The sequence below is a fragment of the Vanessa tameamea genome, chromosome 30 (genome assembly GCF_037043105.1).
Source record: "Vanessa tameamea isolate UH-Manoa-2023 chromosome 30, ilVanTame1 primary haplotype, whole genome shotgun sequence".
Lineage (NCBI taxonomy): Eukaryota > Metazoa > Arthropoda > Insecta > Lepidoptera > Nymphalidae > Vanessa > Vanessa tameamea.
This window is the reverse complement of record NC_087338.1, coordinates 3,875,397-3,901,369: the sequence shown is the minus strand read 5'-3', so window position 1 is coordinate 3,901,369 and position 25,973 is coordinate 3,875,397. Positions and strand designations below refer to the sequence as shown.

At 32.9% G+C, this 25,973-nt stretch overlaps 2 protein-coding genes across 2 annotated transcripts in view; one reads left to right on the top strand and one right to left on the bottom strand.

Moving 5' to 3' along the window:
• Nucleotides 1-787: 787 nt before the first annotated feature.
• Nucleotides 788-1,849, bottom strand: LOC113391749 (uncharacterized). Its single transcript, XM_026627808.2, has 3 exons — nt 1,791-1,849; nt 1,143-1,367; nt 788-921 (listed from the first exon to the last, which is right to left on the bottom strand). Exons 1-3 carry the CDS (start codon nt 1,839-1,841, stop codon nt 844-846), a joined length of 354 nt encoding a protein of 117 aa, XP_026483593.2. The 5' UTR covers nt 1,842-1,849; the 3' UTR covers nt 788-843.
• Nucleotides 1,850-4,905: 3,056 nt separating this feature from the next.
• LOC113391685 (serine/threonine-protein kinase BRSK2) overlaps nt 4,906-25,973 on the top strand; it is a 49,387-nt gene continuing 28,319 nt past the window's right edge. The window contains exons 1-2 of the mRNA XM_026627735.2: nt 4,906-5,198; nt 13,161-13,393. Of these exons, the coding sequence (XP_026483520.1) occupies nt 13,309-13,393 (85 nt within the window). The 5' untranslated portion in view covers nt 4,906-5,198; nt 13,161-13,308. The remainder of the gene's footprint in view (nt 5,199-13,160; nt 13,394-25,973) is intronic.

Below are 25,973 nucleotides of genomic sequence, written 5' to 3'. Positions count from 1 at the left end.
TTAAATATTATGTAGAAACTTTAATTTCCTATACCACGTGTAAAATGGGCTATGGTACAATGCGCTGCGGCGTGTTTGATGTGAATCGTACTTTAAGCAATTATATGAGCTTTAAAATAAAGCCTTACCAATCTTTATGAAATTAAAATAAAAACACACTTAACACTGTTGAGATCGGTGTCAATCATTGCTACTTTAGTTAGGAGTCTTGTACATATAAATAAGTAGTTACATTTTTGGAACGAAGTTCTTTTAAGTGGTTTAAGTAAAGCGAATAGGTAGAAATAGTCGCGTAAGGAAAGTGTCCAGGCGACCTTACCCTTCTTTCTGTTACTTTCTACTGTATACGGTTTTCTATAAATTTAAACTTATTTTTGTTATTGTTTTAAAAACATTTTTATCATAGACATTTAATTATATTTAAAAGGTATAAAGGTAGGCGACGCCTTATAGTGTCTGGTAACCAAGAGGTAGGTTTCGTAAGAAATACTAACCGTTCCCTAAATCGCCAATGCAGCAACAACCTTGGGAACTGCGATGTTATATCCCTTGTGCCTGTAATTACCCTAGCTGGCTCGACATTTAAATAGGAACACAACAATACCAAGTACTGCTGTTTGGCGGTAGAAGATCTGATGTGTTTATACCCAGGCTTGCAAAAAGCCCTAACACTAATTAACGAATAAGTTAAACACGGCTAATTTTTATTTTTACATAGTTACCAGCAATGACTTTACACATTTCCACCATTTTGTTTAACAAACGAAACTCTAAAAAAAACACCAACATAACGTAAAAATTTAATACATAAATAATATGAACATGAAATTACAAGTAAACAAATTAAACTTTAGGTTCAGCTGGAATTTTGACTTCATTTTCAGCAGTTTCAGCAACCTTCGTCTCGACTTCATTTTGTTTCTAAAAAATATTTAAAAAAAAAATTTATCTCACCGATGGATTGGTAACGCGCAAAAGAAAATAAATTTTAGTCCTAATTTTATTTATTAGAACTTAATCGAACAAAACATATTTACCCAAATTAGTAAAGAGAATTTTTTTAATAAAAAGTTTAGTTAGAATTAAATTTAGTATCAATTCGCACGTATGCCGACAAAATAGAATTAAAAAAAAAAACTTACATCAGCCTTTTTCAGGTCTTCATCCTTCTTTAGCGCCAACTCCCTGCTGACTTCTCTGATCACTTCTAATTCGTCTAGAAATTTCTTAGGTAAAGGATCATAGATACTTATTGGGTCCTGGTCGTCATCGTGGATATTTTCTATAAATTTTTGGTAACGACCAATCAGGGTATTGTACCTTTCCTCTGAGATCTGGATGTAACGGTTGTACGGCATTTTTGTTAGCTGAAAAAAAAAACATTAGTAACAATTTTGCATATCCTATGAACTTCTGTTATTTTTTAGTTTTACTGAGTACAGATGCGATAATAACGGTCTGTCTGTATCTTTGTTGCTCTTTCATGACCAAACTATATAAACGAATTTGATGACATTTGTATCAAGCAAGTTTGAATCCAAGGAAGGACATAGACAACTTTATTATGCCTACACGTGATGACTGACTCCTAAATGGTGACGCCGCGGACGACAAATAGTTAACAATTGTGTGTAATAAATTTAAAAAACAAATTAAACTTCTCAAGTCATTAGAAACACATCAATAAGAATATTTGTAATCTAAGCAGAATGTACTTAAACTGCAACAGGTTATTTAAAAAAAAAAACAATTAAATAAAATCATTATATATAATACAGGAAATGTCTTACCGTCAGGCGAACGAATGTAAAATAAAAACAATATTGAACGTTCTCAACCATCAATATTTCTTTGTTTTTTTTTTATTAACCGAATGTAATATACAGATGTTGTAAACATTTTGTATTTGTATGTTGGTTTTAATCGAATTCGTACCTTTATTTTTTCGGACGAAAAGCGAAGAACAATGTCATTCAGACACTCCTCATAGAACTACGATTTATTTAGAAAATGTTTTTTTAATGCATGGAAATAATTAATTACGATAAAGTATTAATAATCTAGCTACTTATTATTATAAAAAATAATAATAAAATTAGCATAAATGTAATTTCATCTATTCTTACCACTGATATAACTTACAAATTCAAACATTTACAATTTAAATTGTACAATAAGATAAGGGGTGAATCTGTCTATTTCGAACTACTTAACATTTAATTGTCGGTTAGCGCGCGACTTCATCACGTAGTTCTCTGTTTGTCTGTTTAAAGTTTAATGGAAATACAAATAATGTAGAAACCGGAGTCGAATAATAATAAAAAACAGCGTGGAAATGTATTCATACTTCTTAGATATATTATTAGTACAAGGCCCTAGTGCACCTGGCCCAGTGGTTAGAACGCGTGCATCTTAACCGATGATTTCGGGTTCAAACCCAAGCAAGCACCGTCGAATTTTCATGTGCTTAATTTGTGTTTATAATTCACTCGTGCTCGGCGTTGAAGGAAAACATCGTGAGGATATGTCTAATTTGATCGAAATTCTGCCACATGTGTATTCCACCAACCTGTATTGGAGCAGCGTGGTGAAATATACTCCAAACCTTCTCCACAAAGGTCGAGGAGGCCGTAGTCCAGCAATTAGTACCAAGTATCCGGTAGATTTGGTATTTATGGCATCAATAACAGTTCATAAACATCTTTATTTTATTTTTTTTATGTTGCACAAATGCTTACAATTTCTGAGGTTAAATGTCATACCAATAAATAAAACATTGATTAATAACAATATAATTTGAATTCGAACTTGAATTAATATGTTATGAATATGTAAACAGTACACTGCTTTGCATTCTTTTTAATCTGTGTATTTATATGTAAAAGTGGGTAAGGATTTTTTTGGGGCAACTAAAAGGTCAACGTACATTGACCTAGACGTCAAGTTAGTACAAGTTTTTTAATTAAAACATTTCTAATGTTACAATTTTGTGAGCTGAACTAATCTATAATGCCTTCAATTTTTTTTTAAATAATATACTCATTTTAATTAAGAACATTTTGTTTTCCTCGATTACGTTGAAAACAAGACTAGAAATAGTGCCGGGTTCAACCTTAGCACCACACCCGGGTACTTTACAAAATGGCGCCCGTTATGAAATTTTTCATAAAATGGGCAAATTTCTGACTAATAAATTTTGACTAAATACAAATACTCATTCATATTAGAAGATTAATTATATTTTAATGAACCTCCAAATTTTACCGCCATTCCACCAGACCCGAGTGTACAAGTCTGGTGGAATGGCGGAAGTGTAAATCCAGAGCTGACTAGAGTGCTACCTTGGACTAAGACAATTCATTTATTCATCATCTGTTCTCTTATTTAAGAAAACTTCCTTTAACTATTGTTTTTATTATGTATCAGATACTCTTTGGTCTTTGGTGAACATTTTATAAAGTAACAGACAATGAAGACCTAGGCTCAAACCTCAGTTAATGATTTGCATGAAAAAGATAAAGTGTTTTCTATGTTAAAAATTCTCAGTCGTAGCCTGGAGCTTTAAAATTGTCACTACAGTGGCTTACTTGCGTAAGATAATTTTAGGACGTTCAGTTCAAAACGCCGCAGTTTCGTGCTGATATTCCAAAAAATATTAATTACAAATATTTAGTTAAATAAGAGCTTGTTTCTCTACTTAAATAATACAGGAGTATCGGCTTTTGTTTATTTATGAAATGTTTCCATTACAAAAACTCGGACACCACGTAATGCTATTTGTCCCGAACTTGAAATATTTTTGTGTCGAATTGACGTGACGTCATCATGAGACAAACACACAAGTATAAATCAAAATATACTTTATTCAAGTAGGTTATTTGCTATAAATCATGCTTGAACCCCAATTAAGGACATTTGCTATTTTTTTATGCCTAGCGCCAACCGCTAAAATGCGAAGAAAACTGCGAGCGGCAACTAGTCTATTTTTTTTTTTAATTACACAATGTTTTTGTAATATGCATGTAATTGTTATGCTTATGATATTATTTTTTACATAAATAAATAAAAGGTATCATTTAAGACAAAATGTAGTTCTGTTGTTTTTGGACTTAAGTCCCGGCAACGCACCTACACCCGGTGTTGCAGATGTCCATGGGCGGTGTTAAACACCTTTCATCAGGTGAGCCTCCTGCTCGTATGCCACCCATATAGGTAATAATAAATTAAAATATTTGAATACAATTTTTTTTATATCATAACTAATATTCCTATTTTCAGAACTTTTTTATGGCAATGCTTATTTAATGATAAGGAAAATAAATATATATCCAATATATCCAAATGTGAAGTACCTAATCACGATATTGATTTATTAACAAACTCTACAATACTATTCAATGTAGTAGAAAATTTTGTACTCAATATTACAATGCGATTAATGTTGCCTTGGTGGTAGGCAAGTCTGGGTAGATACCACCCACTCATCAAGGGACATAGCATATCGGTTCCCAAGATCGGTGAGGCATTGGTTATTAAATAAATTTCTCACGGTGACTTGACCACTAACCATCAGCCTACCGATGCCGTAAAAAAAAAAGTAGATACCGAAAAACCTAAAGTTGTTTAAATTAGCATTAATTCTTCTTTCTCCTCAATATATTTTATCTGTATTCATGCATTTATAGAATTTTTATATTGGATTTTAGGTTTAGAATATTTATTATAATTTAATTTTACAATTATTTAACTATTTTACTAAATCATTTTCTGATTTATTCTATTCATATATAAAAAAAAGTATATGTTTAATATATTATGATTACAAAACATTTACATCGCGTAAAACGAAACGACAAACCACCCCTCAGAGGCTAATGACTCACTCCACCCCCAGTCGGAAACACACGAACGCACCCGACGGACCGCGAGCGAGTGTATTAACACGGAAAACATATTTTACTGTCCACATACAATTATGTAACATTTTCAAATTAAGAAAAAAAATATATAGTGTAATTTAAGCGGGAATGAATATATATTCAGCCAGTGATATTAAAAATGTAATTATAAAGCTGTGTTCACACGAAGCGTGATGTTGAAGCGACGTATTGATTTTCTTGTGACGTGCGAAACGTTGTATGCGGAATCCAGTGTTATTATTAGATGTAGTGCTTAATTATTTAAAGTGTCCCTTTAGAGTGAGTGCAATTTAAAATTTTAACAAAACAATTTATCTACAACACACAAATATTTTTAATATTAATTCAGTGCCCGAATTAAAAAAAATAAATAAACAAATGCCAAATCGATAAAGCCAAGTATAGTATTTAATAAAATTAATATCGAAATAAAAATAATAATTTCAATTTAACACATAACTCGATTGTATACAATCTGACGGCGCCATGTTAAACCAAAAATTGAATAAAAAAAAAATTAACATTTTTTTTTATATTTCATGATTTCTATGAAATAATATCTAAGCAAAAGTTGACGCATCGATCGTAGCGCGTCGTAGCATTCTAATGCTTAAACTTTCTGCCTACGACATTCAATTTTGTAGATATTTGTTTTTGTATTTTAATCCTTTTTATTTCAACAATTAATCGTATTTTATTTATAATTTTAACTTAATACAAAAATGCTTATAACGTTATTAATACTTAAAGCGAAAATATTTCATTATCATATTTTAAATTAAAAAGATTTATCAAATTATAATAATTATTTGAAAAAAGAATGTTTTTAAAAACAAGGTGTGATATAATTACATACTACAAATAAAAAGTAGAAAATAAGAAAAGAAAAATCTGACTATGATATAGCACCCATAACAAGATAAACGATTAAAAAAAAGTCTATTAAACAAGTGTGTGGACTCACACTAAAATCAAAGAGAATAGAATCACTCATGTTTTTATAAAACTTTATACTTTATTGTTTTTATAAAAACATAAGTGCATGTCTACCAATGTCTACCAATATTATATATGTTAATACAATTCAGCCTTATACGTAAATTAAAAAAAAAACACAAATGTACTGATTTATTTTTTTTGTCATTGATTTAACATTCACAAGATTATATTTTATCATTATTGAAATAATGACCACTGATATTATTTATAAGTATATATTTAATAATAATATTTAAAAAAATATATTATTTTATTACTAGATACTATTACAGCCAGCCATTAATAAAAACAATGAGCTTGTGTATAATATAAATTTTTTTAAAGCTTAATTGTAGATAAATTTTACTCATAATTACATTTTTCCAAAGTGATTTCAATTTCTCTGACGGTATGTTTTAATTAAAAATACCTGTTATTTTCAAATGTAAATATACTAATAGATAAGATCAGAAATACATAGAATCGTTTGTCTATGATTATAACACTATAACACGTTTTGTCTATGATTACATTTTAGCTTTTATTTAAATTTACAAATATGTGTGTCATTGGCAGAATGTTCTGCGGTCAATTATCATAGATACACGTCAAGAAAAAAAAATGCTGCAAGCAATACACATAATTTTCATTTTTAATTTCAAAACTTATATTGATTAATAATATTGAAAACTATTAAATTAAAAAAATTATAATAGGTTAAACTGTGAAATAGAATGTCTCACTTTATACGAAATTTATGGTTTTAATGGTTGCACTCGTATTTATTTACGCATTTATTTTGTTTTAAGGTATTAACTCCATTATAATTATATTTATACTGCATATAAATGACTAATTTATGTATTGTATTAATCAAATCAAAGGTATTCCTCTTTCTTCATTCCAACACTACATTAGGGTTTATTCATATTAAAACATTTTAGGCGCGAAATTTAACCCGTCAATTATCTTGGCGCCATTTTTTTGTTTTTGTATATGATGCATGTAATGATATTGCTTTATGGTATACAGCCAGATTATTTAATTATTACGATATTTTATTTAACTTTCCATGTATGTTTTCTGAAGTCATTTATTTCAACTTCAATTAGAATCTCTTCCTCTTATCCTATGGAGTTAAAATTTTACATTTTCGATGACAATCCAATTTTTACGACAAGCATGACCTGATTTTTCACGCAGTATTGGCTCTAAACGAAGGAACTCCTTCAACAGCCAACCGCATAGAAACGAAAATTTGATTATATTGGTACGCTTGTTTTTTAATAATATTTTTTTATGATTGATTTATTTATTGAGAGAATCATAAATTATACAGTCAAATAAATTTGGAAATACGAATAATATAAATATAATTTAGGAATTAAAGAAAAACTTAAAATAATGTTTTTGTTTGTTTGAAAAAGTAGTCTTATTGACATGAAAAAATATTATAATAATTAATTTCGACACCCTATCTCACTACAAAATCGATAAAGCTTTATCGTTTCTAAGTTTACATTGATGTCAAATATCACATAATTTCACGTAATCAATCTAAGTAGATTTTTTAAAAGTAAATAGAATATAAATAGATTTTTATCGCAATTTTAAAGAGTTTTAAGAATAATTTTCACATCAAAAATCAAAAGATTTTGAAGAAAAAAACTACTGTATATTATAGGTACCTTCTTTTGTTTTGTAAATATATTTTTAAATCTATTACAAAAACTATATCGCAAAGGCTCATCACGGACATCACTAAACACCAATTAAAATTAAACGTAATTAATGTATCGTGGGCTTGTTTTTTTTTTTAAACTGTTGATTGACGGTAAAAAAAATATTCAGCCATATTTTTTTTTCGATTATAAACAGACAAAAATAGTAAATAATAATTCGCGGATAAAACCACTATTGCGGTATTATCGGCAAAAAATTATGTTAAAAGCCTGGCTTGAAGCCAAAACATCGAGTTACACTTCAAATAAGCTTAAACTCGACTTGCCTTATGTAATATTCGACTCAGATCCGTTTGAATTATAATACAGTATATTAACGTCCACGTTAACACTCGGTATGGCCAACTAAAAGGAATCATCATTTTTTGACTCAAAAAAGGCCTCATCCGATAAGCTGAGAAAGTATTTTCCAACTTTTTTAACTGCATTTTTAGCAAATATATAACTTCAAAAATCATATATCCTTTAATTTCGTCGTAGGACTTTGTGTAAACTCGTCTGGGTATGTACCACTCACTCGACAACGTCATATATATTCTACCGCCAAACAGCAATATTTAGCATTGTTTTTTTCCAATTTAAAGGGTGAGTTCCAGTGTAACAACCGGCTCATAACATCCTAGTTCCCAAGGGTATTCATTTATCATCTATATACAACATTTTGGGCTTCCATCCCCATTTGTGACGTATGCAGGTGTTAGGTAAATTTTTCCGGATTAAAAAAAAGTGCTATTCCAGAGTATAATCTATCTGTGCCAAATGTCATTCAGATCCGTTCAGTCGTTCTTTCGTAATTGAGTAACAAAAATCCATTCAATCTTTTACATTTATAAAATTAGTAAGATCTATCCATCAAATATAAAGACGAAGAACCGAGACTCCTCGACCACATTTTCAATGGGAAGCCTTAATAAATAACTTAATAAACTTTTATTAGGTTTACCTACGCAAATTTGTACCGTCCTCAATGTATTTATATAGATTTTCTTTCAAAGAATCGAATTGCAATTCAATGTTGAAATACTTCTAAATGTTCTTAGTCATAAAATTTTTTTTTACAAAAGATACGTAAGGTAAGATTAGGATTTTTTTTTATTATTATAGGTCGGCGGACGAGCATATGGACCACCTGATGGTAAGTGGTCACCACCAGTAGACAATGGTGCTGTATAATCATTCCTTACATCGCCAATACGTCACCAATCTTGGGGACTAGAATGTTATGACCCTTATGCCTGTAGTTATACTGGCTCACTCATTTTTCAAACCGGAACACAATCATATTATTGCTGTTTGGCGTTGAGTGGTACCTACACAGATTGACTTGCACGACCCCCTACCACCAAGTATTTCCAACACTCTATTCCAATGCGGGCTGTATATATGTGGCAATTTACCGATACATGCAGGTTTCCTCACGATGTTTCCTTTGTTGAACGCGAGATGAATTATAATTACAAATCGAGCACATGAAAATTCAGTGGAGTTTGAACTGGTTTGAACCCGCAATCATTGACGTAACCGAGTGCATCTCATTAACTAAATACCACTATCGCTTGCCAAGTTGAAGTTTATCGTTATTGCTAAAAAGCGAATCTTCGAGGCTTAACTTGAAGTTATATCTCCTATAACGTTCCTGATTTGGGCGATGGTGACCATATCATTAAAAATACGATAGCAATCAAATACGGATCAGCATTGCCAAGTTTACAAGCGTAATTTGTATTTTAAATTGTTTCGTAGGCAATGCAAAACATGCATGTATGTTTAAAGTAAACCACTGAGGACTGGGAAGCGTGTTTGAAGCTTCAAACAGTCTTGCATAACTGAATGAGCAGAGCTCTAAGCCTTTACCCAGCAGTGGGAAATTTACATTTATTTTTGGAACGCTTTTACGCGGCTTACGATAGAGTGAAATGGCATTTATCCTCTCTCTCTTTCTCTCTCTGCCTCTTTGTTTTATATACTGTTTTATTTTAAATATTTTTTTGTTGCCGTTTTAATTCAACATGAGATTTTTAATAAAAAAATTTTTCTTCTTGTTATTTAATTAGTCTCAAGCGTTAATTAATATCATTGTGTTTATTATATAATACATAAGTACTATACTATTTTTATTTTGTCATTGTTTTAATGGAGTTCATTGTACATTTATAGAAAAAAATATAGCTACTGCCCGACTGTTCGCTGAGCATTGCAAAAAAGGTGGAAAAAGGGAGAATCTACAGACGATTCCGGGTCGATCGGTCATAGTATCAGTTCAGTAGTTCATGTGATTGACGCACACACGCAAACACATATATAGAGTTATATAGATAGAAGACTATTAAACCAATACATATATCCAATTTTACCAGCAGATTATGATCAGATTTTATTATATATATATATAATATTATTATAAAAGTAACTGCCCATTGCAGTTACAGAGGCTTCAAATTAAAACAATTGCCATGACGAGCGTGAATTTCATATTCTGATAAATAAGTATCTAGATAAAAATCGTGTTCTATTTTCGAACAAAAACATCTTCGATTGTATCCGCCATCTTGTCCTGATTTGATGTGAATGACAACTCGAATGAAAATCTCCCGTTTAACATTTAAAAATAACTACGAGATTCTTTTATCTATAAGATATATTCTCTTTAAATGTATACAACTTGATGTAATTGAAAACATTTTATTATAGAATATATTTAAGACTTCAACAATTAAAATAGAAAAAGTAATCTAGAAGGATAGATTACATTGGTTTTCTAAGGACATATGAAGAAATCTTCTTGATAATTGGTATATTGTTAATAGGTAAATTTCTCGACGTAAGTCTGCATTTACCAAAAATAATTCTTAGATTTAGATAAACTGTCAAACTTGAGATCGCGTCGAGGAAATAAATGGCGATCAGTTGACCACTAAGTACACGCACACTAGTAAAATAGTATGACGTTTCGTGACTGTCAAGCGTAGCTGTCACGCACACTAAGATAATAAAATTGGCTCGTTTATTTTATTATTTTATATGGCGGCACTCTATTTAGATCCATTTCCTTTAATATAAACGTTTCATTAAAGTGATAACTTCTTATGGGAAGGTAAACCGCTTCGTTACGTAACGCGTTACGGCGCCAGTCTGTCTGGCTTCCCTTTCTCTTACGCATACGTTAGCGGTAGGCAGGCTCCTCCTCTCTCACCCACAGCGCTAGCCGTATTTTGAACAAACTTTTTTTTAAGCTATCACTCCTGCCGCGTGGACGCACAGATTTTTATATATTTAGACATTTATTCCCCCTAAAATAGTAAATAAAAAAAGAGCCGGGATGGTGTGTTCATGTGTATTTTAAACGATTGTTTCTCGATTAAGTCCAGGCTGGCTAATATTATAAATGCGAAAGGAACTTTGTCTGCCTGTCTGTTGCTCTTTCACTGTCAAATCACTGAACCGAAATTGATTATAGGTATTTGGGCAAGCTTGAATTCCAAGAAAAGACATAGGCTACTTTTTTCCAACAACACCTGACGACCAACCCTTAAAACGCGAGCACAGAAAGTTGCCCAGGTCGCCCTCCCCAAATCCGGCACTGATTATACCGTTGTAAATAAATGAATTTAAAAACGGAATTAAATAATAATAATAAAGCCTCATAGCAATAATCAAGTATGACCGTGTAAACATGATCACATTTTAGAACTTATTTCAATATTATTTGTTTTCGCGTGTTTACCTCAAATTAATTTACTTCTAAAAAGGGCTGTAACCTTTCATATAAATTATATACTTTTTTAAATAAATAATTATATCAAAATTAAATCTTAATTGTTTTAGTCAATGATAACCTACATTTTGAAGTTAATTTAAATAAAGAATATAAGCTTTGTATGACGAATAAAATCTGATAAGTTGTTTTTTTTTTTTAAATTCCTGCTCAGGCAAAGAATGCGGATATACGCCACGTTGATCCTGTTTGTATTTTCATACATACATATGTTCACTTTAGATACGCGATGTTTCCTTCTTAGGCTCTTGCATTAAACCTCTTTTACTTGTTAAAAATTCGCTTGGTTATGTTAAGTCTATACGTTTGGCTGTTTTATTCTTAAAATAAGTATAAAAAAAAAAACAATTCTTTATTCGAATAGGCTCCTAAAAGCACTTTTGAATAGTCATTGTTGTTTTGTATCTATATTGTTTCCCCTGGCATATATCAGTCTACAATAGCAAGAGACTAGTCAATTGCACAGTAGGTATTAAAATGCACATGTGTGCGCACAAGTCTACTCGCTAGTCCCATACTCTCAAAATTCGATACGACCAACGTAGCTTCCTAGAATGAGTCAAATTTCTTTCGCCGGTTTCTTAACGGTGGTACCACTTCCGGTGGTAGTGTTTAATTTGACAACCAATAAGTAAGTGTAATGCTTCTATATTGAATAAAGGAATTTGATTTGATTGAACTAGCTCGTCTCGCGGCAAACTACTTCCCATATCAAAAAGCAGTTTGATAGGATCAGCTTCAAAACTTTTTCTTGACGTTAGAGAATACTCTTATTCTGGACAACATTTACGCATTGACACGTTACAAAAAAATAGTTTTCAATTGCATGTAAATTAATTGTTTCAAATTAAAAAAAAAGATTGTTAATCTATACATATAATAAAATTGGAGTGTCTGTTTGTAATATTAAAATAATCCATTTTTACTAAATGCATATGTATGCATACACGGTAAATATACCAAAATATTTTTTTTTACAATTTTTGTCTGTCTGTCTGTCTGTTTGTTCCGGCTAATCTCTGGAACGGCTGAACCGATTTCGACGGGACTTTCACTGGCAGATAGCGAATGTAATAAGGAGTAACTTAGGCTACTTTTATTTTAGAATTATATACTTCTATTTTAGAATTATCCAAATAACTTAAATTCAAACAAAGCTCACGAAGTCGCGGGCACAGCTAGTTATTAATAACCATTCTGAATATGAGAAATGTAATTACTTCTTTTTTCACTCACAAATTTAAACAATCACGACTTAAAATTGTAATAAAATAAACATTTTAAAATAAGATTAGGTGTGAAGTTGTCTATTTCGAGCGACTTGAAAATATAATTGACCGGTTGGTTATTGCGCGTGAATCATAAAAAAACACTCATATTTCTTTCATAACGCGCCAAGAGAAATATAACCTAAATAAAACTATTCAAACAAAAATAATTCATACATTATAATTCAATAATAATATAATAAACTTTAGTTGAACAGAAGTTGATGTAATATATAATATTATCTACTTCAAATCAAAACAAAAACGAATTAAATCAAGATAGCTCTAACTGGACAAACGTGAAGCTATACTCCACCCAAATATCAAGAGAATCACCGAAATCGGTTCATAAATAGATAAATTACACGCAAACTTACAAAAACTTAATTGAATATAGAACCTCCTTTATGGAAGTCGGTTACAAAGGCACTGAATTAATATTAAACGAAAAAAAAAAAACTAATATATAATATTTAAGGTATAATTCCGGTGTATGGAATATAAATCAGTATTAAACAATGTTCGTTCTAAGAGGACTAATAACCACGTGTTTCAAACTATATGACACACCGTGCTTCTGACCGCGTTATGAGACGTTCTGACCTGTTCTTTTACCAAGCCTGAAGATGGAGGGGACGAATACGGCCGCGGAGGCCTATCAATACGTAGGACCATTTAGATTGGAGAAGACGCTGGGAAAAGGACAAACAGGTATGACATTCATATATTTATCAATATTTGGATATTGTTGGTGGAAGTACTTTGTGCCATCCCCTCTGGGTACCACTTATTCATCATTTATTCTAACAAACAGCCTTTAGTACTGTTGTGTTCCAGTTTAAAGGATCCAGTATAATTATAGGTACCAGGGACATAACATCTTAGCCGACGGTTTTTCCGAACCGATACTTGGGAACCTTCAAGGGAGTCCACTTATTTCTTAAAGGCTCGCAACTCTCCTGCCCGGTGTTGATGTGATGATGTGGAGATGGTGGTAGTTACTTTCCATTGGATGAGCTTCGTGCTCCTTCGTTACATGAATGCCAAAGCCATAAAAAAAAGTTCCCAACATGGTACATTGGCGATGTAAGTTATGGTTTATATATCTTGCAGCACTAATGTCTATGGATGGTGGTGCCCATCAGGTGTCTTATCTGCCAGTCCGCCTACCTGCTACAAATAAATTATTGAATACTATTTATTTTATGTTAACTAAGTCAAAATTTGTATGCTCTGTTCATATCACGTAACTGCACAGGAGCTTATCATGCAAGCACATTGCGCAGACTTTGACTTCGAAATGAGATAACATGATTGGTCGAGAAATAATGGTGTTCATTATGGATTCGTGATAAAATGTCGGTAATTGCAGTAGTTGAATGCAATAGTATTGTAATATAAACAATATAAATAGTAATCAAGAACTGTATTTATTTCAAAATATAGCAATGCTATTATTAAATAAAATATAATATTACGTTTTGTAAATCTATTTTTTGTTTATCTTTAGTCCTACTGCCATTGAAATGTGCTTTATCTACCTAAATTCAGATTATTCTAATTTTATTGCAGCGTTCGAATTAAATGTCATAAATATAGAGGAATTTGCAGTGTCCACAAATATTCCCGTGAAGCTCAGGACACAGAAATCTATTTACTAAAATATTGTATTATTGTTCTATAAGATGATATATTTATTAACATAAGAATTGATAACATTAAGTGCTTAAACATATACAAATATGAATTAAAAATAGTTACTGTATAAATCTTGACCGCATGGAATGGCGACAAGAATGCTAGCAGCATTTCCCCGTTGAATCGCAATTCCGATCCTCTGGCCTAAAAACGAACCAGCCCTCCTGTCACCAGTGAAGGCAATAAGGCGAGGTTATACTTTTGATGAAGCTTTTTGCACCATTACTCCAAGGGCCAAGTGTTTCGACAACAAATGGGATTAAATGTAATTTGTTCTATTAGAATAAAATAATTTAATTTGAACTAATAATTAAATTTTATTTTTATTTTTTAAATAAAATTTTAAATGTTTAAATAACACCTTTATTGTATATAGTGCACAATTTTTTACTTGTTAGGTACCCATCAAACAGCAGTACTTAGTCTTGTTGTGTTCTGGTTTGAAGGGTGAGCCAATGTAACAAGAACAGAACAGGTCTTAAGGATTTATCTATATGCGATGGTGATCACTTACTATCAGTGCCATTTTATCATCCTAGAAAATAAAAGAAAAAATTTGAACCTAGTATTAGACAAAACGATAAACTTTCTACCATTTCTCAAAGCAAAGCTGTCTGTCACGACAAAACTACCGAAAATATTGTAATGAAATTGAATAGAGGTAGCTTGGGAATCGGATGAAGGGATACAAGTTTATAAATTATTTAAGGGATTTAAGGGGAGAATGAATTTGACGCTCATACAACTGGTAACAGCGAGTATAATATTATATATTTCTATTTCTCTGTATGTTTGGTAATCACTTTCTGAATCTCATATTGGTGTACAGATTCATTATGTTGTGAACTTAAGTGAATATTGTTATATTATCTATGTATACATATAATAAAATTGGAGTGTCTGTTTGTAATATTAAAATAACCCATTTTTACTAAATGCTGTTTTTTACATAATACTTAATACATAATTTACTAAATATGTATGTATACACGGTACATATACCAAAATAACATTTTTTAGAATTTTTGTCTGTCTGTCTGTTTGTTCCGGCTAATCTCTGGAGCGCCTGAACCGATTTCGACGGGACTTTCAATGGCAGATAGCGGATGTAATAAGGAGTAACTTAGGCTACTTTTATTTTAGAATAAAAATAAAATCACGCTACAATATCCAAATAACTTAAATTCAAACAACGCGCACGAAGTCGCGGGCACAGCTAGTTCTTAATAAAATAAAACAATTGGTTTAATATAATTTATGGTGTATTTATTTACACGATGTAATAAAATTCATCATATTATTCAAATACGAATGAATAAAAGGGACACTACACTTAAACTCAATAAGTACACAGTAGTTAAAATCGGGTGCAAGCAGTGTTTGGCAATAGCCCTTTCTCCGAACAAAATAAAATTTCTGATCATAGATAAGACATCATCGATTAGGCCGTTGAACCCATTGCGCCCTTGATTAAGATGGGTCTAGTGAAACTTGCTGAAGGAACTATCAAATCAATATTATAACATCAAACCTATACCAGAAGATGTGTACCAGAAGATGTGTACCAGTATACTCTATTTCAACTATAACAGGAAAAAAGCCAAATAAACAACATTTGACACCAAATTGACGTGATATTATTGGTTGAGAGCTTGATTAATCTATGATAATCTATGATAAAGTGTTATCAGAATTTTAGTAAAATTAAAGTCGAAATAAGTAGTTAATTGTAATAGTGTTGTATTATAAATAAAGATATATTAATCATAAACTCTTAGGAGTGCACAATATAGCTGAGTTATTAGCAAATCGTATGGTTACTTCTATAGGAATAGGCTATATAAATATATAGTTCGTACCATATCATATTATTTTATCAAAAAATGCGCTTCGCAGTTTCATTTTACATTTAGACTATTGACCTTTGGATCGTGGTTTTAATGTTCTAAAAAAGTAAAGTAATTTTACATTACAAATACACGTGTACCATTAAGTTTAAAGAATATTTATTTTCTCATTAAAAACGAAGAGTCGCTTACACGAGATATTAATATATAAAAAAGAAAAAAAAAATAACAAAAAGTTTTCAGCAGGTTTTGTTTTGTTTTGTGTGCTTAGATTTACAGGGTTATTATTCTTTACAATCATTTTACGTTATATTTATAACTAAGCATTTTACGTATCATATTTAACTAATCAACAAATACATTATTAGACTCATACATTATTTCCTGCGATTTCGAGTATTTAAAATAAGTATAAACGACGCGTACACGCAGAGCGCACGGATGGTAAGTTACTGTTACTGCCACCGATCGTTCATTGGTCAGCTGTTTGAGGTTTTATTCTATGTATCTATAACGCTGGACTCTCCTCTTATTGTCGGACTCCTCCAAAACTATTTGAAATAAAGAATTCGTCAACAGAGGATCTGGAAAAGAAAAATGTATGTTATCTAAATTATTTAACATTGTATGTACTTGTATATTTATGTAAATCTTGTGTCTGTTACTTTATGCAAGCCCAAGTCTTAGTAGATACATGTAATCAGAGCCGGACCGTAAGTTTAGCGGGTCCTGGGCTAAAACTACTTAGGGGCCCACCTAAGACATATCTGAGACTTGAATTAAATTAATTGAACGGGTTTTATTAATTGCAGCACTCGCAGGGATGCAAACCATACGATCTGTTTAATTTAATACAGTTATGGATTCTTTCGCATTATCGTCTATTCTTGACTTAGCTGGGGCCCCCTTGAACAGTGGCGTAGCATGGGGGGGCGGAGGGTGCGGTCCGCACCGGGCGGCACTTTGCCGGGGGCGACGCTGCGGAGGTGGCAGTTAGAGAAAAAAAAGTTAATTTCTTTCAGTGTTTTTTTCGTAATTTTTTTGTTGTTACCAAATACCAAATACCCAGGTACCTATGCAGGTTCTATGCATGGGTGATGCAAGGGCAAGCTTTCTCAATAACTATTATTTATTTACAATGTTTTTTATAATGGATTACAAAAATAAGAGGACGGCAAATTTGGAATCCGCACCGGGTGCTGGTGACCTACGCCACTGCCCTTGAATCCACGGGGCCCTGGACTGAAGCCCAAAAAGCCATATAGATAGATCCGGCCCTGCATGTAATACCGCCTAACAGCAATAATTAGTGTTGTAGTGTTGTCAGGCACAAGGTGTCAAATATTTTAGTTGCCAATGTTGGTATTGACACAGTTAGTAATCAGCGTCATTATGCAAAGCTGACTTAACATTAGTTGGTCAACAAAGGAGATTAGGTGACTTCCTTCTTCATCATATTACAAGTACGATATAAAAGATGATGCACAGCACCAGGTCGAGCGCTATAAATAATTTGGGCTGTATCGTTGGCAATTAGGTATCCAGGAATATGACCTCGAGTTGAAGCTGCAGCTAACTTTTTCTCAAGTCATAAACACTGTACAGATATTGATTTGAGTCGGTAAATTTTCTCGTACCGAGTCTCGACTTTTACACGAGTAACTTAATTTAAACTTGTGAAATTCAATTATCTTACAATCACTAGAATATTTATATATTTAGATATAGTGTCGCAATACAAAATGACTAGAACAAACGGGTCGTCTTTATTATCTTGGTGTGTGTGACGCCAAACAACATACTATATATTTACTAGAGTGCGCGTACTTATTATTATTATTATTAGAGCCGAGATGGCCCAGTGGTTAGAACGCGTGCATCTTAACCGATGATTTCGGGTTCAAACCCAGGCAGGCACCACTGAATTTTCATGTGCTTAATTTGTGTTTATAATTCATCTCGTGCTCGGCGGTGAAGGAAAACATCGTGAGGAAACCTGCATGTGTGTAATTTCAACGAAATTCTGCCACATGTGTATTCCACCAACCCGCATTGGAGCAGCGTGGGGGAATATGCTCCATACCTTCTCCTCAATGGGAGAGAAGGCCTTATCCCAGCAGTGGGAAATTTACAGGCTGATTATGTTTAGGTTTTATGCGTACTTATTTGTAAACTGCTGTACCATATTTTTTCGACGCATTCTTAGATTTGACAGTCTATCTAGACTAAATAAATAATGATCAAAGTTATAGATCATGTAATACTTTTTCAAAATACAACGTCATCTGAATTTAAGAAGCAGTTAATTTAGGCAGTTTATTGAGTCATTTAGACAAGGTTCTATTCAACAAGTTCATAATATTATAAGTATATGGATATCTATACATATAATAAAATTGGAGTGTCTTTTTGTAATTATAAAATAACCGCTTTTTCTGAATGCGTATGTATATATATACATATACCCAAACAACATATTATTCCAATTTTTGTCTATCTGTTTGTTCCGGCTAATCTCTGGAACGGCAGAACCGATTTTGACGGGGCTTTCACTGGCTGAAAGCTGTAATTAGGAGTAACTTGGGCTACAACAATATATTTTTCGTTAATATCAAATGCGCACAAAGTCGCGAGCACAATTAGTTCTATAAGATGAAGTTGAAAATGCAATATGATTTTTTGAAGTTTTGTCCAAAACATACAATTCTCATCACTAAAATTTTGGTATATTTGAATTCGTGAAGTTTTTGGTATGTTGTAACATATTTTTGTGTGTTAATTATGACACATAAGTCAGAGTTACATAATAACATAAACATAATCAGCCTGTAAATTTCCCACTGCTGGGCTAAGGCCTCCTCTCCCGTTGAGGAGAAGGTATGGAGCATATTCCACCACGCTGCTCCAATGCGGGTTGGTGGAATACACATGTGGCAGAATTTCGTTGAAATAAGACACATGCAGGTTTCCTCACGATGTTTTCCTTCACCGCCGAGCACGAGATGAATTATAAACAAATTAAGCACATGTAAATTCAGTGGTGCCTGCCTGGGTTTGAACCCGAAATCATCGGTTAAGATGCACGCGTTCTAACCACTGGGCCATCTCGGCTCGGCGTAAGAGTTAGACACGTACAATAATATAAAATATAAATAATAATGTATCTGAGATAAAAACAGTAAATACTTTTCCAACTTTTTCTCACAATTAAAAATAAACTTACTAGAGCGAATTAAATGCGGCAACTATTACTGTTTCACGGTAGAACGAATCATAAGATGTTACAAAGACAGTTTAAGCTTGGTGTAGGAGTGCCTTTAAAAATAATAAGAGAATGAAATTAATATAACAACGACAGAAGTGGACTTAGACTTTATGCAAGAATGTTTAGGTACTGCATAACAATAACTATTGAGTTCTTAGTATTAGTTAATATCAAAGACAATGAAATTTAGACATAGACAATTTTGCTACGATATAATCCTAACAGGTACGACCTACGTTGCACATGGATTTCGGCTGCTAAACACGAAAACTATTGGTATTTCATTTATGAATCGTAGTTGAACTTCCATTCTATTTCGACCATGCGGACCGGAGGAATGATTGAAAATATCTCTTAAATCAATACCCAAGGTACAGGATTACCCAGTCTGGGTACCAATTATGTTGTTCATTTTTAAACAAACAAACATTAGACAAATATCTTAAAACTTTATGCCTATATGTTATTTTATGGACATTTTGCACATACCCTTCCACAGTCCTCTAGCCCTCTAGCGTACTGCCTAGCAAGAAGTATACTATCGGTAGTATATTGTCATCCAAATATATTAAGACACTTCCATAGACAATTTAACTTTACAAAACAAATGGGTAGGATATGACTGTCAACAGCCGCCTCATTTGTTTTTGTCTTCGAGCAAAAAAAACCTGTTTAATTTAAAAACATTGCGTTTTGTGTAACGTCATTTCCAGCAAGCGCAGCCAAGTTTAAAACGTCAAAGCAAACTAACCTGATTGCTTTTCAAGGAAATCCTCTTACGAGAATATCCAGCGCTTGATAAATTTCCTTTGTGAAACTCTGCAAATATTTATTTCAATACCTTTCATCGCGACACTAGATAACGTGAAGGGCTCTTCAAGCACTTCTATTTCAAAGGTTTATTCTTGTAACGGCGTTGAATAACAACTAAACTGTTACCGAATTAAAAAAACAATATTTAGAAGATCTTCATTATGATAGCATTTTTTGAACGCTTGATAGTGAATTGTAATTCTACTGAGATCCAGTGGCGTAGCTAGATTTCCATCCCCTCTTTAGCTCATATTGCCCTTCAAAATTATAGATAGGGAAAAAAAACCTTGTGAGCAGGGTCGAGGTTTTCTAGATTCAGGAGCTGGCGAGTTGGAAATAGCTGGATTATGTGAACTTTGCGGATATATATTGTCGACTAAAATATAATTATTTTTTAAGGATATATTGTGGATAGATTTTGATCGGGTCTATCGTAAGTAATGAGACAAAAGGGATGATCGATCATATTATTGAGTTTCATCCAAATATATTGAATAGTTTATTACGATATACATTATGTTTTAGTAAAAACTGTATATTTTACATATACCAATGTAATTTCACGGACAGGCAGCTTCGACGTTTAGCTTAAACTATCATATTATATTGCAGACTTAAACGTGAAATAGCTCAAAGTAAAAGTCTACTTAGTTGCGCGAAATACTTAAAAACGACTTGAGTGTTTCGCTTTACTTTTTAAAATTGCTATTTTTACCGACGGAGCTTTTGCTCGGCAAGCTAGAGAGCTTAATTTATGTGGTTCGCTTATATTACATAACAATTTTGTATTCAATGTATATAATAAATATCATCATGATAGAAAATCCTGCCTATCAAATTCAAAGAATTAAAATAGACGAATAAAAAAAATTGTTTGTAGTTACAAGTAACTAGTTGTCCAATGTGTGACCGCCGAGAACTTTTGCGAAAACTTATCACAGTAAATTAACATACAATATCAAACCTTGACGCGCAGGACAGCACCCGGCCCCTGTGGGAAATGGACAAGGGTTGCTATGTGGTAGCCGGATGTCATGGTATGGGCATGTTATGCTGAGGAATGTGGAACATGTTGTGAGGAAGGTCTTGAGCATGGACGTAAATGGATATAGAGGTAGGGGACGATCAAAGAAACGATGGATGGATTGTGTGAAAGACGATTTGGTTGGAAAGAATGTTACTTGTGAGATGACGTCAGACAGAGAAGTATGGAAGAAGAAGACATACTACGCCGACCCTAAGTAAAATTGGGATAAGGGCCAAAGAATTTTTTTATGGCATTTGTTGGCGGACGAGCATATATGGGCCACCTGATGGTAAGTGGTCACCACAGCCCATAGACAAAGGCGCTGTAAGAAATATTAACCACTCCTTACATCACCATTGCGCCACCAACCTTGGGAACTAAGTTATATCCCTTGTGCCTGTGATTACACTGGCTCACTCACCCTTCTAACCGAAACACAACAATATAGAGTACTGTTATTTGTCGGTAGAATATCTGATGAGTGGGTGGTTACTACCCAGACGAGCTTGCACAAACGCCTACCACCAGTATATACAGATTTAGGGGGTCAATTCAAAAAATAAAAAATCAGGAAACGGTTGTCCTCCATAATTCGATAATTTTATTTAATAACAATATTTCTAATAAGTTACTACGTTATATAGGGTATAGTCCAAATGGCTATCTTTGTGAGCTCAACCAGGCTGCAACAAAACAAATCTCTCCTATCGGCAGACAGAGTTACTTATGCATTTATAATATGAGTAGATATAAAATATATTTATTTAAATATATCTCTGGCGCGCTTGTCAACTGTCGAATAAAAAAATTAACGCCACTTAAAATCATGAAATTCAATTATATTTCAATCTGTTACATTTAAATGGAATACACGCGTATATTATTTTATCTGTCCAATGCCAACCTTAAAATAAAATGTTTAAATAATGTTTTTTTTTTATTCAAGCAAGTTGGCAAACGTACAAATGTCGTTTGATTGTAACTTTCATCTCTACACGAAGACATTAAACATCCCCCAATTTTGGGATTAACGTAGTTATGTCTCTTGTGGTTATAATTACAGCTGTTAACTCACCCCTTACACAGTTACCACACATATGTATGTAGATATTAGGAGATGAATTATAGATAACAATACGACATATTTATGAATCCTGTATTATTTTAACTTTTTTTTTTAATGGAACATTTTTTGTTTTACCTATAAACGTTGCTTAGGTAAACAATGCTGTCTTATTCTTCCGAATGTTAAATCAATTATGATAGAGAGAGATGAGTGTCTTACTTAACAGCCGTTATGTTAAAACTAATAATATTCTAGATCTATTCACTCACGATAGAGTGCCTCTCCATGTGTGAGTGAGTATCGCTCGTGTCGGGCATTAACAAATATAAAAACGTGTGCGTCTCGGGACGGTCGACAGAAGTGATTAATTTAAAAAAAAAAACGTCTGTCCGAAATACAACTAGCGCTGTGTGTTAGAGTGAGACAGAAAACACCTGCCTATCGCAAAACAGACAGGTGCCGTAACGCGTTACGTAACGAAGCGGTTAAAAAAAAAAGTAAAGAACAATAGAAAAAGAAAGAAATAATAATAATAATTTCATAAGAGAAAGGGAAGCCAGACAGACTGGTGCCGTAACGCGTTACGTAACGAAACGGTTTACGCTCCCATAAAAAGTTATCACTTCAATAATCTAATTTGTATTATTTTACCATATTTATTCTTACATTAGTCATCTCACGCACACTAAAACAATTTGAGCACGAACGTCAATAAGAATTGAACGTGGAGGCGCGCGCATTCGTGAGTTAACAGATCTATACATTATTATTTAATATTGTGTTAGAAAATCATTACCAATTGAGGCATTTTAATGCGGAACATTTGGAAGAAATTAGCAATAAGATAGTCCGTTAGATAATTCTAAGCATTTTCCGTACCATTCTCTTGTATTCACTACATAAAACATACATAATCAGCCTGTAAATTTCCCACTGCTGGGCTAAGGCCTCGTCTCCCGTTGAGGAGAAGGTATGGAGCATATTCCACCACGCTGCTCCAATGCGGGTTGGTGGAATACACATGTGGCAGAATTTCGTTGAAATTAGACACATGCAGGTTTCCTCACGATGTTTTCCTTCACCGCCGAGCACGAGATGAATTATAAACACAAATTAAGCACATGAAAATTCAGTGGTGCCTGCCTGGGTTTGAACCCGAAATCATCGGTTAAGATGCACGCGTTCTAAACACTGGGCCATCTCGGCATCTGTATTCACTAAAGTATAAATAAACGAATTTAACCCAAATAAGAATACAATTAATACTTATTAATACTTACTGATAAATGAATTTCCGTTAACCGTCTTTCTATCATTCAAGGGGAGAAACGAGAAACCTGGAGGCATTGCTTGGAGATCAGCTGAATATTCCGTCACTGGTATACCGATCACTCTTGATATTAGTACTAAAATAATACTGAAATAAAAATTATTGTAATATTAGCTCATGATGAAATGACGTGAGTCACCAACGAATGAAGATGGGCATTGTCATTCTCAAAAGAGAATAAGGGGTGACTTCCTCACTCTGGCTCTTTAGTCCAGGATCCCTAGAAGATAGAAATTTAGACCATTTTTTTTTCACGCAATGTAAATCTTAAGAAAGGCACTGGGGTCCTTAGGAGAAAGCGGGTTATATGGAATTCCTACGTACTAAAACCACTAGGCCGTCCTCGACACGGATCGGAGAGGCTGCGGGATCGTATCGATATAAAACGCTCCCACTGAGCGTCTTATACCAATACTCAGCGGAGCTCATCTCAGGGGGTGAAGGTGATCTCCTCCCTCAATCCTTCCTAGCGCGTACGGCAGTACAAGGCCATACCGGTCGTCGTCCCCCTCAGGGAAAAATTTAGACCAGAGCCAATGAAACGTTTCACATCAATATATATTTGGTCAATTCAGCCTTTTCGACATCAATTTGCAATCCAACAATTATATATATATATATACAATTAAAATTATATAACAACGGTATAAACAGCACGCTCTGATTGTGGAGAATATATATATATATACATATGGGTTGCAAATTTAAAAATATGTATATATTTTAACCGATTAAAATAAAGAACGATGGTGTGAATTCGGTTTTAGTTTTTGGGAAGTCCGTCATTTATGAAAGTATTTAGATTCTTTTTTTGGATGTTTGGTACAATTTCTAAGAAACAATACGATTAGGCCTATGACCTTTATAAATGAATTTTATTTATAATTTTATTGTAACGCCTTTTCAAATTTCAATCAGAAATCAATCCCAGACAAGTTCCACTAAATTTTCGTGTGCTTGATTTGTGTTTATAATTCGTCTCGTGCTCGGCGGTGAAGGAAAATATCGCGAGGAAACTGGCATGTGTCTAATTTCTACGAAATTCTGCTACTGCTACATGTAACACATGTGTTGGACACACAATCCGTATTGGAGCAGCGTGATGGAAAAAGCTCCAAACCTGCTCCTCGAAGGGAGAGGAGGCCTTAGTGGGACATTACAAATTGCTGTTACGTGGATTGGAATAGAATCGGGAACAAATAATAGCTGTTTAAAAACTAGTGGAATTTGCCCTTTCGATTCAAATGAGGTTTATTTTATGAAGGATATTCCAATTTCAAGAGAAATAAAGAGAACGTAACGTAACTCTTATAAATTAGTATAATTTGTCCTGTAGAGGTATTCTATAAGAAGAAACTCGAAACTCACCGCAGAAAAAGAGTGTGTAGTTAGAATTTGATATGCGACAATGACTATAATAATTATAAAATTTATACGATACACGTGTCAAAATTGCGTATCACTGTACGTCAGTTATGACCATTTAACAATTGAGATACGGAGCGAATTCTTACAGAATCCCACTGCTGGACTGAATTAAAGCTTAATTATTGTGGTATTTGATATGTGCCACTTTATTATCTATACTAATATTATAAATGCGAAAGTAACTCTGTCTGTCTGTTTGTCAATCTGTCAAACTGTTGCTCTTTCACGGTCCCAACAGTGACACGAATTTGATGAAATTTGGTATTAAGCAAACCTGAACTCCAAGGAAAGACAAAGGCTACTTTATTTACTATGAAATCATCAATTAAATACATTTCTAGAAAATTCTAAATTATATCGAAAAAACCTACCTGTTTAGTAAATGAGCCATTACCGTACCATAAGCCTTCTTGCTGGTAACTTAGTAACTGTTGCAATGAGGTTCGATGTCAATGGAGTTCGCAAATTAATATGTTTACAAACTGACAAGTTGGACACTACTAAGAGAGGATATTACCTCCCATTTCTTTTTAGGATTGATGTTTTTTCTTCACCTATAAAAAAAAATCAATAACAAATTCCATTAAAGTCCTTGATGAAAATTTACATTAAGACAAAATTACTAACTGTAGAGGGCAAAAATTAGGAACATATACATATTTTATAACGGATATGGAAAGGGTTATTTTATATGACTTTTACCCGTACGAAATCGCGACAAGTAACTTGTGATTGCACTTTATTGCAATTTATTTAATCTAAGTAATATTAAACTTAATATTGTCACCGATAAAGTTTGATTGCTGATTAATTTGAG